The sequence below is a fragment of the Sinohyriopsis cumingii genome, chromosome 17 (genome assembly GCF_028554795.1).
Source record: "Sinohyriopsis cumingii isolate HCF-2022 chromosome 17, ASM2855479v2, whole genome shotgun sequence".
NCBI classification, from domain to species: domain Eukaryota; kingdom Metazoa; phylum Mollusca; class Bivalvia; order Unionida; family Unionidae; genus Sinohyriopsis; species Sinohyriopsis cumingii.
In genome coordinates, this window is record NC_142977.1 from 67,536,233 (window position 1) to 67,549,260 (window position 13,028).

At 34.6% G+C, this 13,028-nt stretch overlaps 1 protein-coding gene across 1 annotated transcript in view; it reads right to left on the bottom strand.

Moving 5' to 3' along the window:
- LOC149779154 (uncharacterized) overlaps positions 1-13,028 on the bottom strand; it is a 52,136-nt gene that overhangs the window by 21,598 nt on the left and 17,510 nt on the right. Inside the window, exon 2 of the mRNA XM_089939717.1 lies at positions 7,855-8,008. Coding sequence (XP_089795843.1) covers positions 7,855-8,008 — 154 coding nt within the window. The remainder of the gene's footprint in view (positions 1-7,854; positions 8,009-13,028) is intronic.

Sequence of the window (13,028 nt, forward strand, 5' to 3'; positions counted from 1 at the left end):
ATTACTAACGACGGCACGAAGACAATTAAAGTCAAGGCGTAATGTTCAGTCGACTCAAATTGAGCAGGCTTCTTAACGTTCTGCTTCTGTCACCTTGTCAAATATAATAAACATTTGAATTTTCTCTATCAATAACCTGTTATACAAATCAAACAGGCATTCAAACATACAGAGAGATAATGAATTTATAATGGAAATAGTACTGCGTCCTCATAATAAAAACGACAAACCTTGTTATAAATGCATAATTGATTTTATTCATTATAATCCTAGGTCCAGATGGAAGCGTACATACATTACTAATTAACTTCTAGTTATCGATGCATAAAGAAAATGCACAGGCAGATTAAGTAGAAAACATTGAGATGTATAACTGATAAGAAAGACGACTTAATTTCCGTATTCTTGAGAAAACGTACAGATACTGAAAAAACACGGTCGTTTAATCAGTGTGCACAGCCGATCGTATCTTACAGTTTTATTGTATATAAAATTTGCGAACGTACACAACGAAGAATCAATTTGAAAATGCAACAATCCATGTCTTAAACAACAAAAACATGCTGTGAAATAATACAAGTATGTTTAATATTAAAAAGGTTATATACATAAATAATCTGAGTATACATGGGAACAGAATGATTTAAATATACATTTACTTCTTCTAATTTATCAGTAAATATTTGTAATTTGGAACATTCTTTGTACGCATTTACATATTTTAGATACTTGCTACTTTTAAATTCCATTCCAGTTACACCAAAATATTCACATTTACTAAAATACTAACTTTTACTACCTGTATCTTGTGAGGCACATAATTAAATTGTATTTTCCATATATATATATATATATATATATATATATATATATATATATATATATATATATATATATATATATATATATATATTCAAATTTAGTCAACTAATTAAAATTAGTCTATACTTTTGTGGCATGCGTGTTTAAATTAGTTACACATATTACAGATTTAAATATTAGATATCATCTACTTCATGAGGAATTAGCAAGGAATTAAGAACACTAAAACATCACTTGTATATATATCTTCAGGAAATCAAAAGCAAGGAATGACTGGAAGAAAAAGAACATAAATTACTCAGTTCTCAATCACAAAGTAAATTATAATAATGGGAACCCATTTAAATGTGCGTATACCTGCTGCAGCACAGTGAATTATGTAATATTTTTGAAATTTTTCTCATTTTTCCACATTATCAAGTTTAGCCCGAAATACAAGCAGCTTTAATTTTGATAACAGTGCTCGTAGGAATCCTGCCTGCCATTGATATCACGATACGTTTTCATAAAACTAAAACTTTAGGTTCAAAATTTGTGGTGATTAGTGATGGCGTCATATACATATATGTTGAAATAAGGAACAATATTGTTACAAGCCAAGGGTCCTTACTTGACCGAGTGGTTGTCAAACCCTGGCGCGATTCTCGCTAGAAGTCATAAGTTTATCCCAACTTTCCAAAGACTTCCATACAACTTCAGTTGTAAATTCGAAAGCCCGACGTGTCCGTTCTATACCTAAATTATAGTCTAATTAATGTAAGACCACATATAAAACAACCTGCCAAATATATAACAACCGCTGCATGGTTTATCTTCATCAGGTTTCCGTACCGCCAACCGTTCACGCCCTAGAAAATTCAAGAGTATCCCCGTACACTGGGAACTATTTTAACTCCGCCACCTTAGGCCAGTCAATGTATGCTTTCCGGTCACATTTCGCCAATATAACTGCGCCACATTTGCCCCCGTGGCGACATAAACGGTATCTGCCAAGTCCCTTCTTATTTATTCCTTTGTGTAATTTACCGGTTTCCTACCGTAAATACTGCCACTGCAGTCACACCACCAATGTACTCCACTAGATTTTAATATGGACTATCTTACGACAGGGACATTCATTCGGTTTTGGCTTGAATTCACTGATAGTGAACCATGGTATCATGGAAACTCACCAACACTTCACTCAGTGACGTTTGATCTTAGTAATTGGTTAATTATTTCGGGCTAAGGATATTTCCGTTGCGCCGAATTCCAATAATCACACAAATAATCACACAAATCTAAGAATCCCTTAAAACAGGGCGTTATAACCAAATGCGAATACTCCAAATTTATTACATTATCAAATCGCTCCGAAAGTTTCGTCACTGAGAGATTTCTTAATATCAATTTAATGCAAACATGAATTTGTACTCTCGTTTCATTCAGTATAGATATATCTGGCATTATTGTAGTGAACTCTGTAGTAAGCGTTCAGATTATAAACACAGCTTAAATGACCCCCTGATAAAAGAAGTTGAAAGGTAATTCAATGTTTTTTTTGTAAGGATATTTGTACGGTTGCGATAATTGGGTGAGATTTCATGTAAATTTGATTTTTTTAATACGTAAAACCAAAACCACTTCTGAATAAATCATGGTGTTGTAAATAAACTGAATTAAACTATGCCTTCAAAAGGATCATTATTATTTCGAATCAAAGTAATTGATCTCATTTAGTGAATTGTTATGTAAGTTTGAATCATTTTTACATGCAAAGGCAAATTCTTTTATTAAAATAGCACGGCCTCCTCGAAGACTGGAACAAAAGGCTGATTAGAATCTGTGAAGGACATGGTACTTATTGAATTTATATATCTTGTAAACCATTTGCTCGTGAAAAAACAAACAATGTCATCGTCTCTTTTCACGCAAACTAACAATATATATCGACCCTTTTTGAATGGTGAAATAGAACTTTAGTCAACACTTCAATGGATTATGCATTAGTTCTCTGAGTAAATCGGCATTGTCATTTACGCCACAAGAATGTCTCGCCATTGTTTAGTATAGTAGAAATATTTGCGAACACTGAAAACTAGATAAATTCTACATTTTCAAAGTTAAATAGATTGGTATAAGTAGTTGTCAGTTGTTTTGGCTATTTGTAACAGTTGCAGATTTGACATTTTCAATGTCTTTGATTTTTCTCTGAAATAAAACTGGAATCATCGTTCTCAGTGTGTATACCTGCACAAGGCTGATACTTCATGGCTATGAAATTTCGCCATGTATCGATGAGCACGAATAATTCTTTTTATGTGTGTTAGCGTTTCTCTGGAACTATGATTCATAGGCAATCTAACCAATTAACCAACAATAATCATGTTTAGTTTGTTATGACGCATTAACAAAACGAACCAAATTTTGGTAATATTTTCGTTCAGAACGACGGAATGTTGTAAACAGCTGATCGTTCTGCACCTCTGTTTTCATAACAGGCCCAAAATTTTACTATGTGCCCATTGCGGGGGTATTGACAGGATCTGAAGCATAAACCAACACCAAGATCGTACATGTATATCTGGAACTTTCATATATATTTATTGATTATTTTAAAAACTGATAAAGTTAAACAAAACAATATATAAAAACTTACAAAAATTTAAGTTTTTCTACAGCAATCCGCTGTCATGTCAGAACAAGTAATAGAAAACTAAAGTCTTGCTCCCCCTTGTATTATAAACACTGTTTCATTTGCAGACAAGCAACATGTACGCCAAATCTACAACTTCGAAACATTCTAAGAAAACGAACTAATTTGTTCCTCATCACGTAAGGCTACTTCATAATACATACTAGTTATATGCAATTGCAACCTCCACATAGGTTTTTCCAACAACTTTCATCAGTTCGCCATGGTAATTACATTGTTATTTGAGTATTTGTACTTGTGATTGACTCATTGACCAATTGTGCTGCAGGCAGACCTTACACCACTCTGGAGATCGCACCAATTATCTGGATTTAAGTTTTGATTGCAGGAACAACTGGCCTGACAACCAATGACTAGTTTGTTCTCAAAAAAGACGAACGCCTTTGTTATACAAAACATGTATACACAACCCCACTTCTAAAACTCTCATATACGTGCAATTTAATGTTGAAAAGTTGAGAGAATAGTTGTGTTTACCAAACCATGTATTTAGTTTTGATTTCGTCTTTTTCAAGCTGCTTAGGGTGGATATATCAACTATGCTTAATAAAATCGTTTATACTGTAATTTGTAGAGTGTTTTCTATCAAACTTGATAAAGAGACTACTGGCATTAAAACAAACGGTTTTGTTTCTTCAAAATAGGCAACATATTCAGTTTAACCGAGATGAAGCACTGGTCTTCTACAATTTCGGAAGGGAAGTACAGCGGTCAAACTGATTTATTAAAGTATATGTTTGTATAGAGTTCGGAGATTGGGATGATTTTATAATACATACTTCTTAACAGTTGGCACTTATATCCTTCTCACTTGGGAATCACAAATATCTGTGATCAGAATGAGAAAGGCATGGTTGATGGGGGTCACGGTCCGTTTGGGGCTGCACAGGCCCCATACAAAGTGGGTGACTTGCACGGTTCCTGTGTTATGGCGGTCTCATCTCCCGAATGGATTGTTTTTGGTTTGATGGTTACTAGTTTACATTCAGGTCCGAATTTAAACTAAGTAGTTTATCACATACTATGTTAAAGTAATTTTGTAAATAACCTTATGCATGTTAGATCATATGAACATATTATTATTTTCAATACAATTGTCACTTATGTGGCCTGCATCAACAAATCGTTTTCCAGCGTTATTCATATGCTCAAATTCTTACTTTCCTCCTTACTATTGTTATCCTCTCTTAATCATAAAACTATTTGCGCTAGCGCAAGGATATTTGTGATGAGGGGTGAATGGGTCTTATTGGGCACTGGAAACAAAGCAATATAGACCATCTGGGACCATCCTAACCCAGAAATAGGGTCACGTGACTCATTCAGCCAATGGAATATAGTTTTAAGGTGTACGAATATAAGGGTCAGCATCCTTAGCGTCACTTGCAAAAGAATTCTCGGAAATACGGGTTGAATATTTAACGATCATAATTTTTACATTTTCACCACCACCCCACCAACCGCCTTGGTGTATAGCTTCCTATGTTGTAGTTACTTTTTAAATAGCTTTAGGCATTCTATATCATATGAACATAACTTGTTGCAGCTTCAGATGAATATCTCAGGTGTAACATTGTATAATGAAGGTGTTCACACCTGTACTAAACAAATTATTCAAGTGTCACTTTTCTGTCATATATTTGTATCGTTTGTTATTTGCATACATTTGGAAACATGCTTTTAAAGAAATATCATGCTTCTTTTTGTTACATGTACATCTTGGCGGTCTCGGCTCCCAAATGGATTGTTTTTGGTTTGATGGTTTACAAATTTACATTCAGGTCTGAACTTCAATTAAGTATTTTATCACATAATATGTTTATGTAATTTTGTAAATAACTTTATGCATGTTTGATCATATGATAACAATATTATTTTCAATACAATTATCACTTATGTGGCCTGCATCAACAAATCATTTTCCAGCGTTATTCGTTATGCTCCAATTCTTTCCTCCTTACTGTTGCTATCGTCTCACACACGCTTCATCACAAAGTTTAGGTTCGGAGATTGGGATAAATTTATAATACATACTTACAAACATTTTATTTGTATGCGTTGTTTTAACGCTAATAATGAGAAACACACTTTAATGTTACACTGCTCTCACGGTTCATTTTCTAAGTCACTTAAATTATACGTTCACAGTTCAAAGTACCTTGTAAATTTGTTCTGTATCGCTAATTGCGATCATACTACGAACGCGGAGACATTGTTAAGTACTCTTCTGATCCCCATGCCGCATTCTGTGTAAAACTTGCTTAAAAATCCTATGAGTAGGAATGTCAAATACAATTATGGTAGACAGACTGGTCCTGTAGAACAGTTTGTGAATCTGGCTATCACTAAATCAGTTTAAATTCAAAGGCAATGCAAATGTGCAATTAATGTTGACTGACGCGACTGATCTCGTAGGTAGAGTTTTGTTTGGTGTGCTCGTATTTAATTTTCATGAGACTTCCATCACAGAAGTGCTATCAATGTAAGCATAACACATGATTTTTAAGTTAAGGTCAACAGGTCATTGGTGTAAGCAGGCATATACGTGTAAGAGCACAATGAATGCATACATCAGTTTTTTTATTTGCTTGCACACAATGTAACAAATCTTGCGGTTGCAATGATGAAAGACACATACTGTTGTAATGCAGTGTGTCTTACTGGGACTCATGATTGACTTATATATATATTTATCTATTGAACTTATATGCAACTGACTTCTAAATTGTTTTTGTCATAATTCGATGTAACTAAAACAGGATCAATGATGAGTTGTACAACCGCTCTCACCTGTAAGGGTGATATAAAAAGGGCTGATATGGTTCGATAAACAACGTCAGTGCAAATGCTCTCTGTCAATGACTTCTTTTCAAGAGCTTTGCATGTGTGAAATCTCAGTGCCGTCGAATCCTTTTCAGCTTACATTCGGAGAGGATAATTGCACAATTTCGATATGACTAGACATGGAATTTGTAGGTATTTTCTTTAGTAGTTTCGTGTACTTCTTTCGTATAACTTGTCATATATGTATTTGCTTTTACTGTGTACATTTGAATATTGAGTTTCTCATCAATATTGACTCACATGAATGAAACAAATACCATCGACTGTTATATGCACCAGGTTTTCTTTTACTAGTTCAGCTAACGTTTTGTTATTTGATGTTTGATCATAATACAATGTTTGGAGGCCTGATATTTGAATAGCAAAGACCACTTTACGAGATTTCAACCGTTTAATGGAGGGCATGGTTTCAGGATCGTGTATCGACAGACTTTCAAGAAAGATACACAACAAATTCAAACACTAGCACGAAGTGTGTAAACTGAGACCTTTCAAAAAACTATGATTTTACGTTGCTCTGGGTGAAATTTTTTCTCGGAAACAAAGACGTCCTCGGTTAGGGGCATGTCTTCATTACATTGGTATATTATCTAAAGAAAGTTTTCTTATTGACACCAAAATATACATGAAATAGAAATGCATAAGAAAATCGTCTTTTGATTCTCAATCGTAGTACCATGGGTGGAATTTCTTATCGTTTGTTTGAGACGACGTTGATAACGCTGAATATGCGTTAGTAAAACTATATATTACTACCATGCGCGTGTTTCTTTACATTCACTGCTTCCTTATATTGTTTCTTTTTGCCATATTTGGGAGTTGCGATAGCTCGACTGGAAAAGGGTCGGGGATTTAACATCTGCTGAAAACAAACCAGAGTCGGCTGTTTCTTATGCTCTTGGAAAAGGAGCTTTGTTTCCTTTCCTCGGCGTGATATAATTAATAATGTGCTGATCAACATTCCGTCTCGTACCACCACCCTCTAACACCCTCCCCAAAACAAACAAAAAACATAAAAACCCAACGGATATTTGTTATACGATATGCTCTATTTTGTGCCATGTGAGGGATATTTTTTAATGATTGAGAGTGTTTTGGTGCCTAAACATTGAAGTCATGTGGGTAGTTGCACACATTAGCGTATTCGTTCGATAAAAATAAATAAATAAATAAACTTAATTGTTAAATTTTAACGACAAAATCAATATTTGGTATAAAGAAATATTGAACAGCAGAACATATTAATGTGAATATACTACACAGTTAGTCAGCAAAGTCACTATACTACGTCATTATAATATGGTATTATACTATGCCACTATACTTTGTCACTCTGCTATGATTCCTCTCTGTAGTATGCAAGTGACAGTTCTTATATATTTTTCCATCAATATATACAATATGTTAAACAAACAACTGCAGTAAATAAAAAGAGAAGGGTTTGACCAATCAAACAATATGAACTACATGGTATATCTTTTGAAAAATCTCACGTATATCCTAGTTGTCTGCAGACCACTGATGCGTCCGCTGCTTCAAAAGCATCATCACAAACTGTGCCCCATGTATTATTGTGATAAATTTCCACTCGACCTTGCGTTGCATTGGCACCAGTCCCTTGAAGTCTAATATCTCCCTCCTGTTGTCCTGTAGGGACACAAATCAATACTACAGTTTTAAGATTAACATATAATTTACAGAAGTTATAACTTTGTTATAAATGTCATAAACATGCTCTCTCTCTCTCTCTCTCTCTCTCTCTCTCTCTCTTCGATCAATTGAATGTTTCATGATTTCAAAAAGTTGACATTGTGTAACACAAATAATGTAATTATTTATACACACATATTGTTTACACGTATATTGCTACATTAATCACCGCTCCGGTGGCCTAGTGGTTAGAGCGTCCGCCTCGGATGTGGTAGGTCGTGGGTTCGATCCCCGGCTGAGTCATGCCAAAGACCTGCAAAAATGGTACTAACACTGCCTCGCTTGGCGTTCAGCATTAATAAGTTAGTGTTAGGACTGGTCGGCCTGGTGTCAGGATAATGTGACCGGGTGGGACATCATGTCACATGTCTGCGGCATGATGCGCCAGTGCTAGACATCACTGTAAACTGTTACACTGCAGATATCGTAGTGATATGACTGAAAATGTGTTAAAGCTATGTTAAAAATCCAAATCACAAACACAAACACACTATATTAATCTGGTCAATGCTCTGGATAAAGTTTCCCAGGCACTCGTTCCTGGGACGAGTGAGCTGCAAGAGCTACTAGTTACGGCCCTCGTTATACTCAACACAAAACACGTTTTCAGTACACTGCGTACGCTTGATCAAAGAACCACATATAATTCATGTAAGGTTGAAACTAAATGGGTTGAAAGCAAGAACATAGTATGATCTAGTACATTGCTCCGTAGATCTACATCAAATAAGAACAAGGTTTGGAACTCGAGAAATTGTAGTTGCAAACATAACCATCAAATACACCTTAGGTGTATTTGCGTTACAATGAAATCTTCCAGTAATCAAGATGTCATTAATTTCCATTCTAATGAGTTATCATACATGTTTATGAAGTAAATATGGCAAACGTTAGAGATGGAGAATATCTAAATGATTTAATTTTCCTCTGGTCACACATTATTGCGCTTGCCCTAGATCACCAGTAATTTCAGGACTGTGCCGCTTTATTAACACATTGTCAGGCCAGCGTAAAGTGAAATGAAAAATGGCAGTACATTGCGTTTGAAAGAATTCAAGCAGTTCCAGTTTCAATCAACTTTTGTGCAAAACGGTCCATTTTCGTCAAACCTCCATTCTAGAGAAATACACATATGCCCCAGGAAAGGAAGACTGCCGCTTGACCAAACAAAATGGAACATTTGTCTCATGTTATCTGCTATATAAATAGATTATAGCCGTAGGTATTGTGTGAAAGTCATTTGGAAATTGGCTGAGACACTTAAAATACTCATTTCTAATATAAGTTAACAACAATTTCCTTGTGAAAAGTAATTTCATGTTTGTAGAAATATATGCCGTCATGTTTCCTTTTGCATGGCAATATATTAGTAAATATTCAGTCTCGAAAATGTCTGTAGACTGCGGCAATGGTTACATCGCCTGATAGTATGAAGAAAACAAACTGACTATAATGATGGTACTCTCTGTCTCTTAAATGTTTAAGAAGCCTGACTCGTAAGAATGCCCGATAGCTCATTAAAAAGGAATATGTCTCCACATGAAAATAACGCATGAATTACTGAAAAATGTTGATGTAAATGCAAACACCGTTAAGCAGTCGACGACTAAGTGTCAAACTGTAACATTATATGTTCATAATATTTACTCATTTTAGTATAAAGCTGACATATGGTACCTATACAAAAAACGACGTAGTTTACGTCGCAAAATGTCCTAAACATACAACAAGTAGGAAAATTATACATAAGATGTTTTTAATCAATGTTTGTCATGTTTATTTTCAAGCTGCGAAATTGCATGTACTTGGCCCTTGGACGAGTACAAAATATTTACTCGGCCCAGCACATTTTTACCCGGAAAATATGAGTGTACGAGTGGTTTTCATGAGCCCACTCCAATTAATTCTTTCAATGGTATATCATGAGTGAGAAAAAAACAACCTTCAACATTAAAGTTCAAAAGTATTTTTCAAATTAAAAATTGAACTGAGCGAGTTTATAAGAAAATTCTAACAAAGAAATGAAAAGCATGTATAAAAAAAAACATTTTAAAAATTAGGATGCCGGCGCGAGCTTCGAACTCTTGTTTGTCAGCTGGGACACACATAAAGACAAATGTGTGTGTGTGCTTATATATGGTTTCTTATTTATTTATTTATTTATTTATTTATTTATTTGTCGCAGATAAGAGTTGATTACAAATTTAGTCCCAATATTTTGGAAATGTAAATTTAGTCTTTTTTTCCTCTGAGTATGCTATATGACTCTTATTTTAGATCTTTAGTTCAAATGTATCATACTGACTTCTGTTGGGCAATTTGATGTCAGATACAGAGCTTTTTAAAGTCTGAGTTCATGACAAAGTTGTTGCCATAATTTATTTTCAAGTCATCATTTGAAAATGTATCATCATTATAAATTTGCTATAATATTGGGTGAACGATGTTAGAGTACCAAACTCTGTAATAGGACCGTTGCAGCCAAATCATGAAATGGTGCGCCACGTATGTATCAGACTTCAGTCTGCGGTTGATGTGCAGGTTTATATTCCGTACACAAAAATATTATTGCTTTCTATCCATCTCCAAATACACGAGCATTTCATTTTCTGCTATACATTTACTTTTTTTTCTGAGTCTTTTGTTTTCTTTTTTTCTTGTTTTGAAAATTTCTCTATCTTACAAACTAATCGAGTAATATATACATACATAAAAGAACCGATGAATGGATGGATAGTTTATTTCGACATCTGGATCTGTTTTATACGGTCATATATTCTATATTGTCTTCATACGTCAATATTTTAATATATTGCTATCTTTGTGTGTAATTACAATTATTGAATAATGAAAAACGCAAGGGGCCTCACAACCGAGCGAATCAAACATGGCATGTGTGAATCTGGCTTGAGGTCAATGTTTCCTCTGTTTCCAAGAACCTCAAGACAACAGTCGTTGTCACCTGGATGGTTCTTAAATGTCCAAATACCACACGTACTTTACCTCTAATCAACTGATAATCACACATTCATGAAACCCTAATTTGACACTTACATGGTGTTTTTGTACGAGTTATTAATACGCTTTTCTAAGCCGTAGACCGCTACTTCACGCCATGCAAACAATTTGTATACGATGAATACGTAAAATGTTTGAAATTACGTGCATAATCTTCATTAAATATTTTTGTTTTCCCCACAAAGGCCCAACATTGAACAATAAGTGATGGAACTGTGTAACGTTTCTGATATAATCTGCATCGTAGTACATTGTAGTTTTTGATTTCTTTCGTCTTCTTGTTGTTCTTCTTAATGTAAACTTTTAACATTCTAATTATAGTTCATACGTTTGTGTGCCTGTTTTCTTGAGGTCAAACATTTTGTTTTCTTTTAATCTCTGATAATGTTTTTAATCAAAATGTTTGCCCTGTCTGAACGATTTAGTGAGATAGCCTAGTATTGACCAATTATCTGACTGTGCGAGCAAGCCTGATACAAGTGACCAAGCGGCGGCGTAGAAAAGGATTTATCTTTGTTTTTTTACCTTTATTGTTTTGTTTTGTTTTCTATTACTGCCCCAGACATAGCTTTCAAGGGCACGACGCTACATTTTACGGAACACCGGTTAGAATATCTCGCAATCACAAAGGTGCGGGTTAAAATCCTTCTCAGACATTTTTTAATGTACTTTAAAAAAAAATATTTACGTCTCCAGTGTTTGATGTATATCTTCGAACAAGGTACTTGGGGGGGGGGGGGCACTGGGGGGTTGGAAGAGCGAGTTGATCGTCCTAAAGGTTTTAGCGATCGTTTTGCTTTTACGATAACCCATCACGTAATCGGTGCTATATTGGTTGCTAACGTTATGCATACATACATACATACATACATACATACATACATACGCAAATACAGAGACATACATACATACATGCATACATACATACATACATACATACATTCATACATACATGCATACACTGTTTCCATTGCCAGTGTATTTTACTTTCCTGAGCAAGATATAACATTTCCCGTCTTCATAACCCCTAAACGTCAAACAAGCGAATAATCTTCCAAGCAAACGGAAAGTAGATTAATTTCTGCTCTGTTGATATATAGCAATATTGTCATCATACACTTTGTATGGGTACTAGAGGATGACGTATGATTCATACATCAAGTGTGATATGGCGACTTTGTGATTCAGTGCAAGTACATGTAGCTGCAAAGGGTACAAGAAAATGACGGGTGATTCATATATATATATATATATATATATATATATATATATATATATATATATATATATACATACATACATACATGCAAATGCATTATGCATTTTTTCAACATCGTTCGACGATAGCAGATCTATTGTTTACTTACGCCCAGTATTAAATAAAGTACTATTCAGAGTTAAACAGACTTAATTCACGGCCAATTTTCTGGGCCTGGTAATTACCATGTTTAAAGTTTTGACCCCGCATTTTGTTGTTTTCTAATCTGTTTTCACTTGTTTGTGTAACAAATCAGGCTCACGGATTTTACTCAGTGACCTATGCATTCCTTCATTCAGGGAATCAGACTTGAACCAAACTTGCTTACGTGTTAGCAACTAGATACATCTGTAAAACTAGCAAAAATAAAATGTTTAGTAGCTGATCGAACTTGTGGAAATCTTGGTTAAAAAAAAGCAAAGAACCCGGATATGACTGGGTACAAACTTATTTTCAACACTTAATACACCAGTCGTATTATTTTGCAATGTCGGTTCTCATTTGTATTCTGCAAATCTTAAAGAAACAAATTTTATGCGTGAAACATATATTACCGGATACTCATTCGAATAAGTTCAATAGATTTTGTTAATGTTCCCCCGAGCATAAATCTCATGCATAAAACGTATGTGCAGGGGTGGAGTTGACGGTTGTTATGAATGTGATGTGCTTTCCTACGGT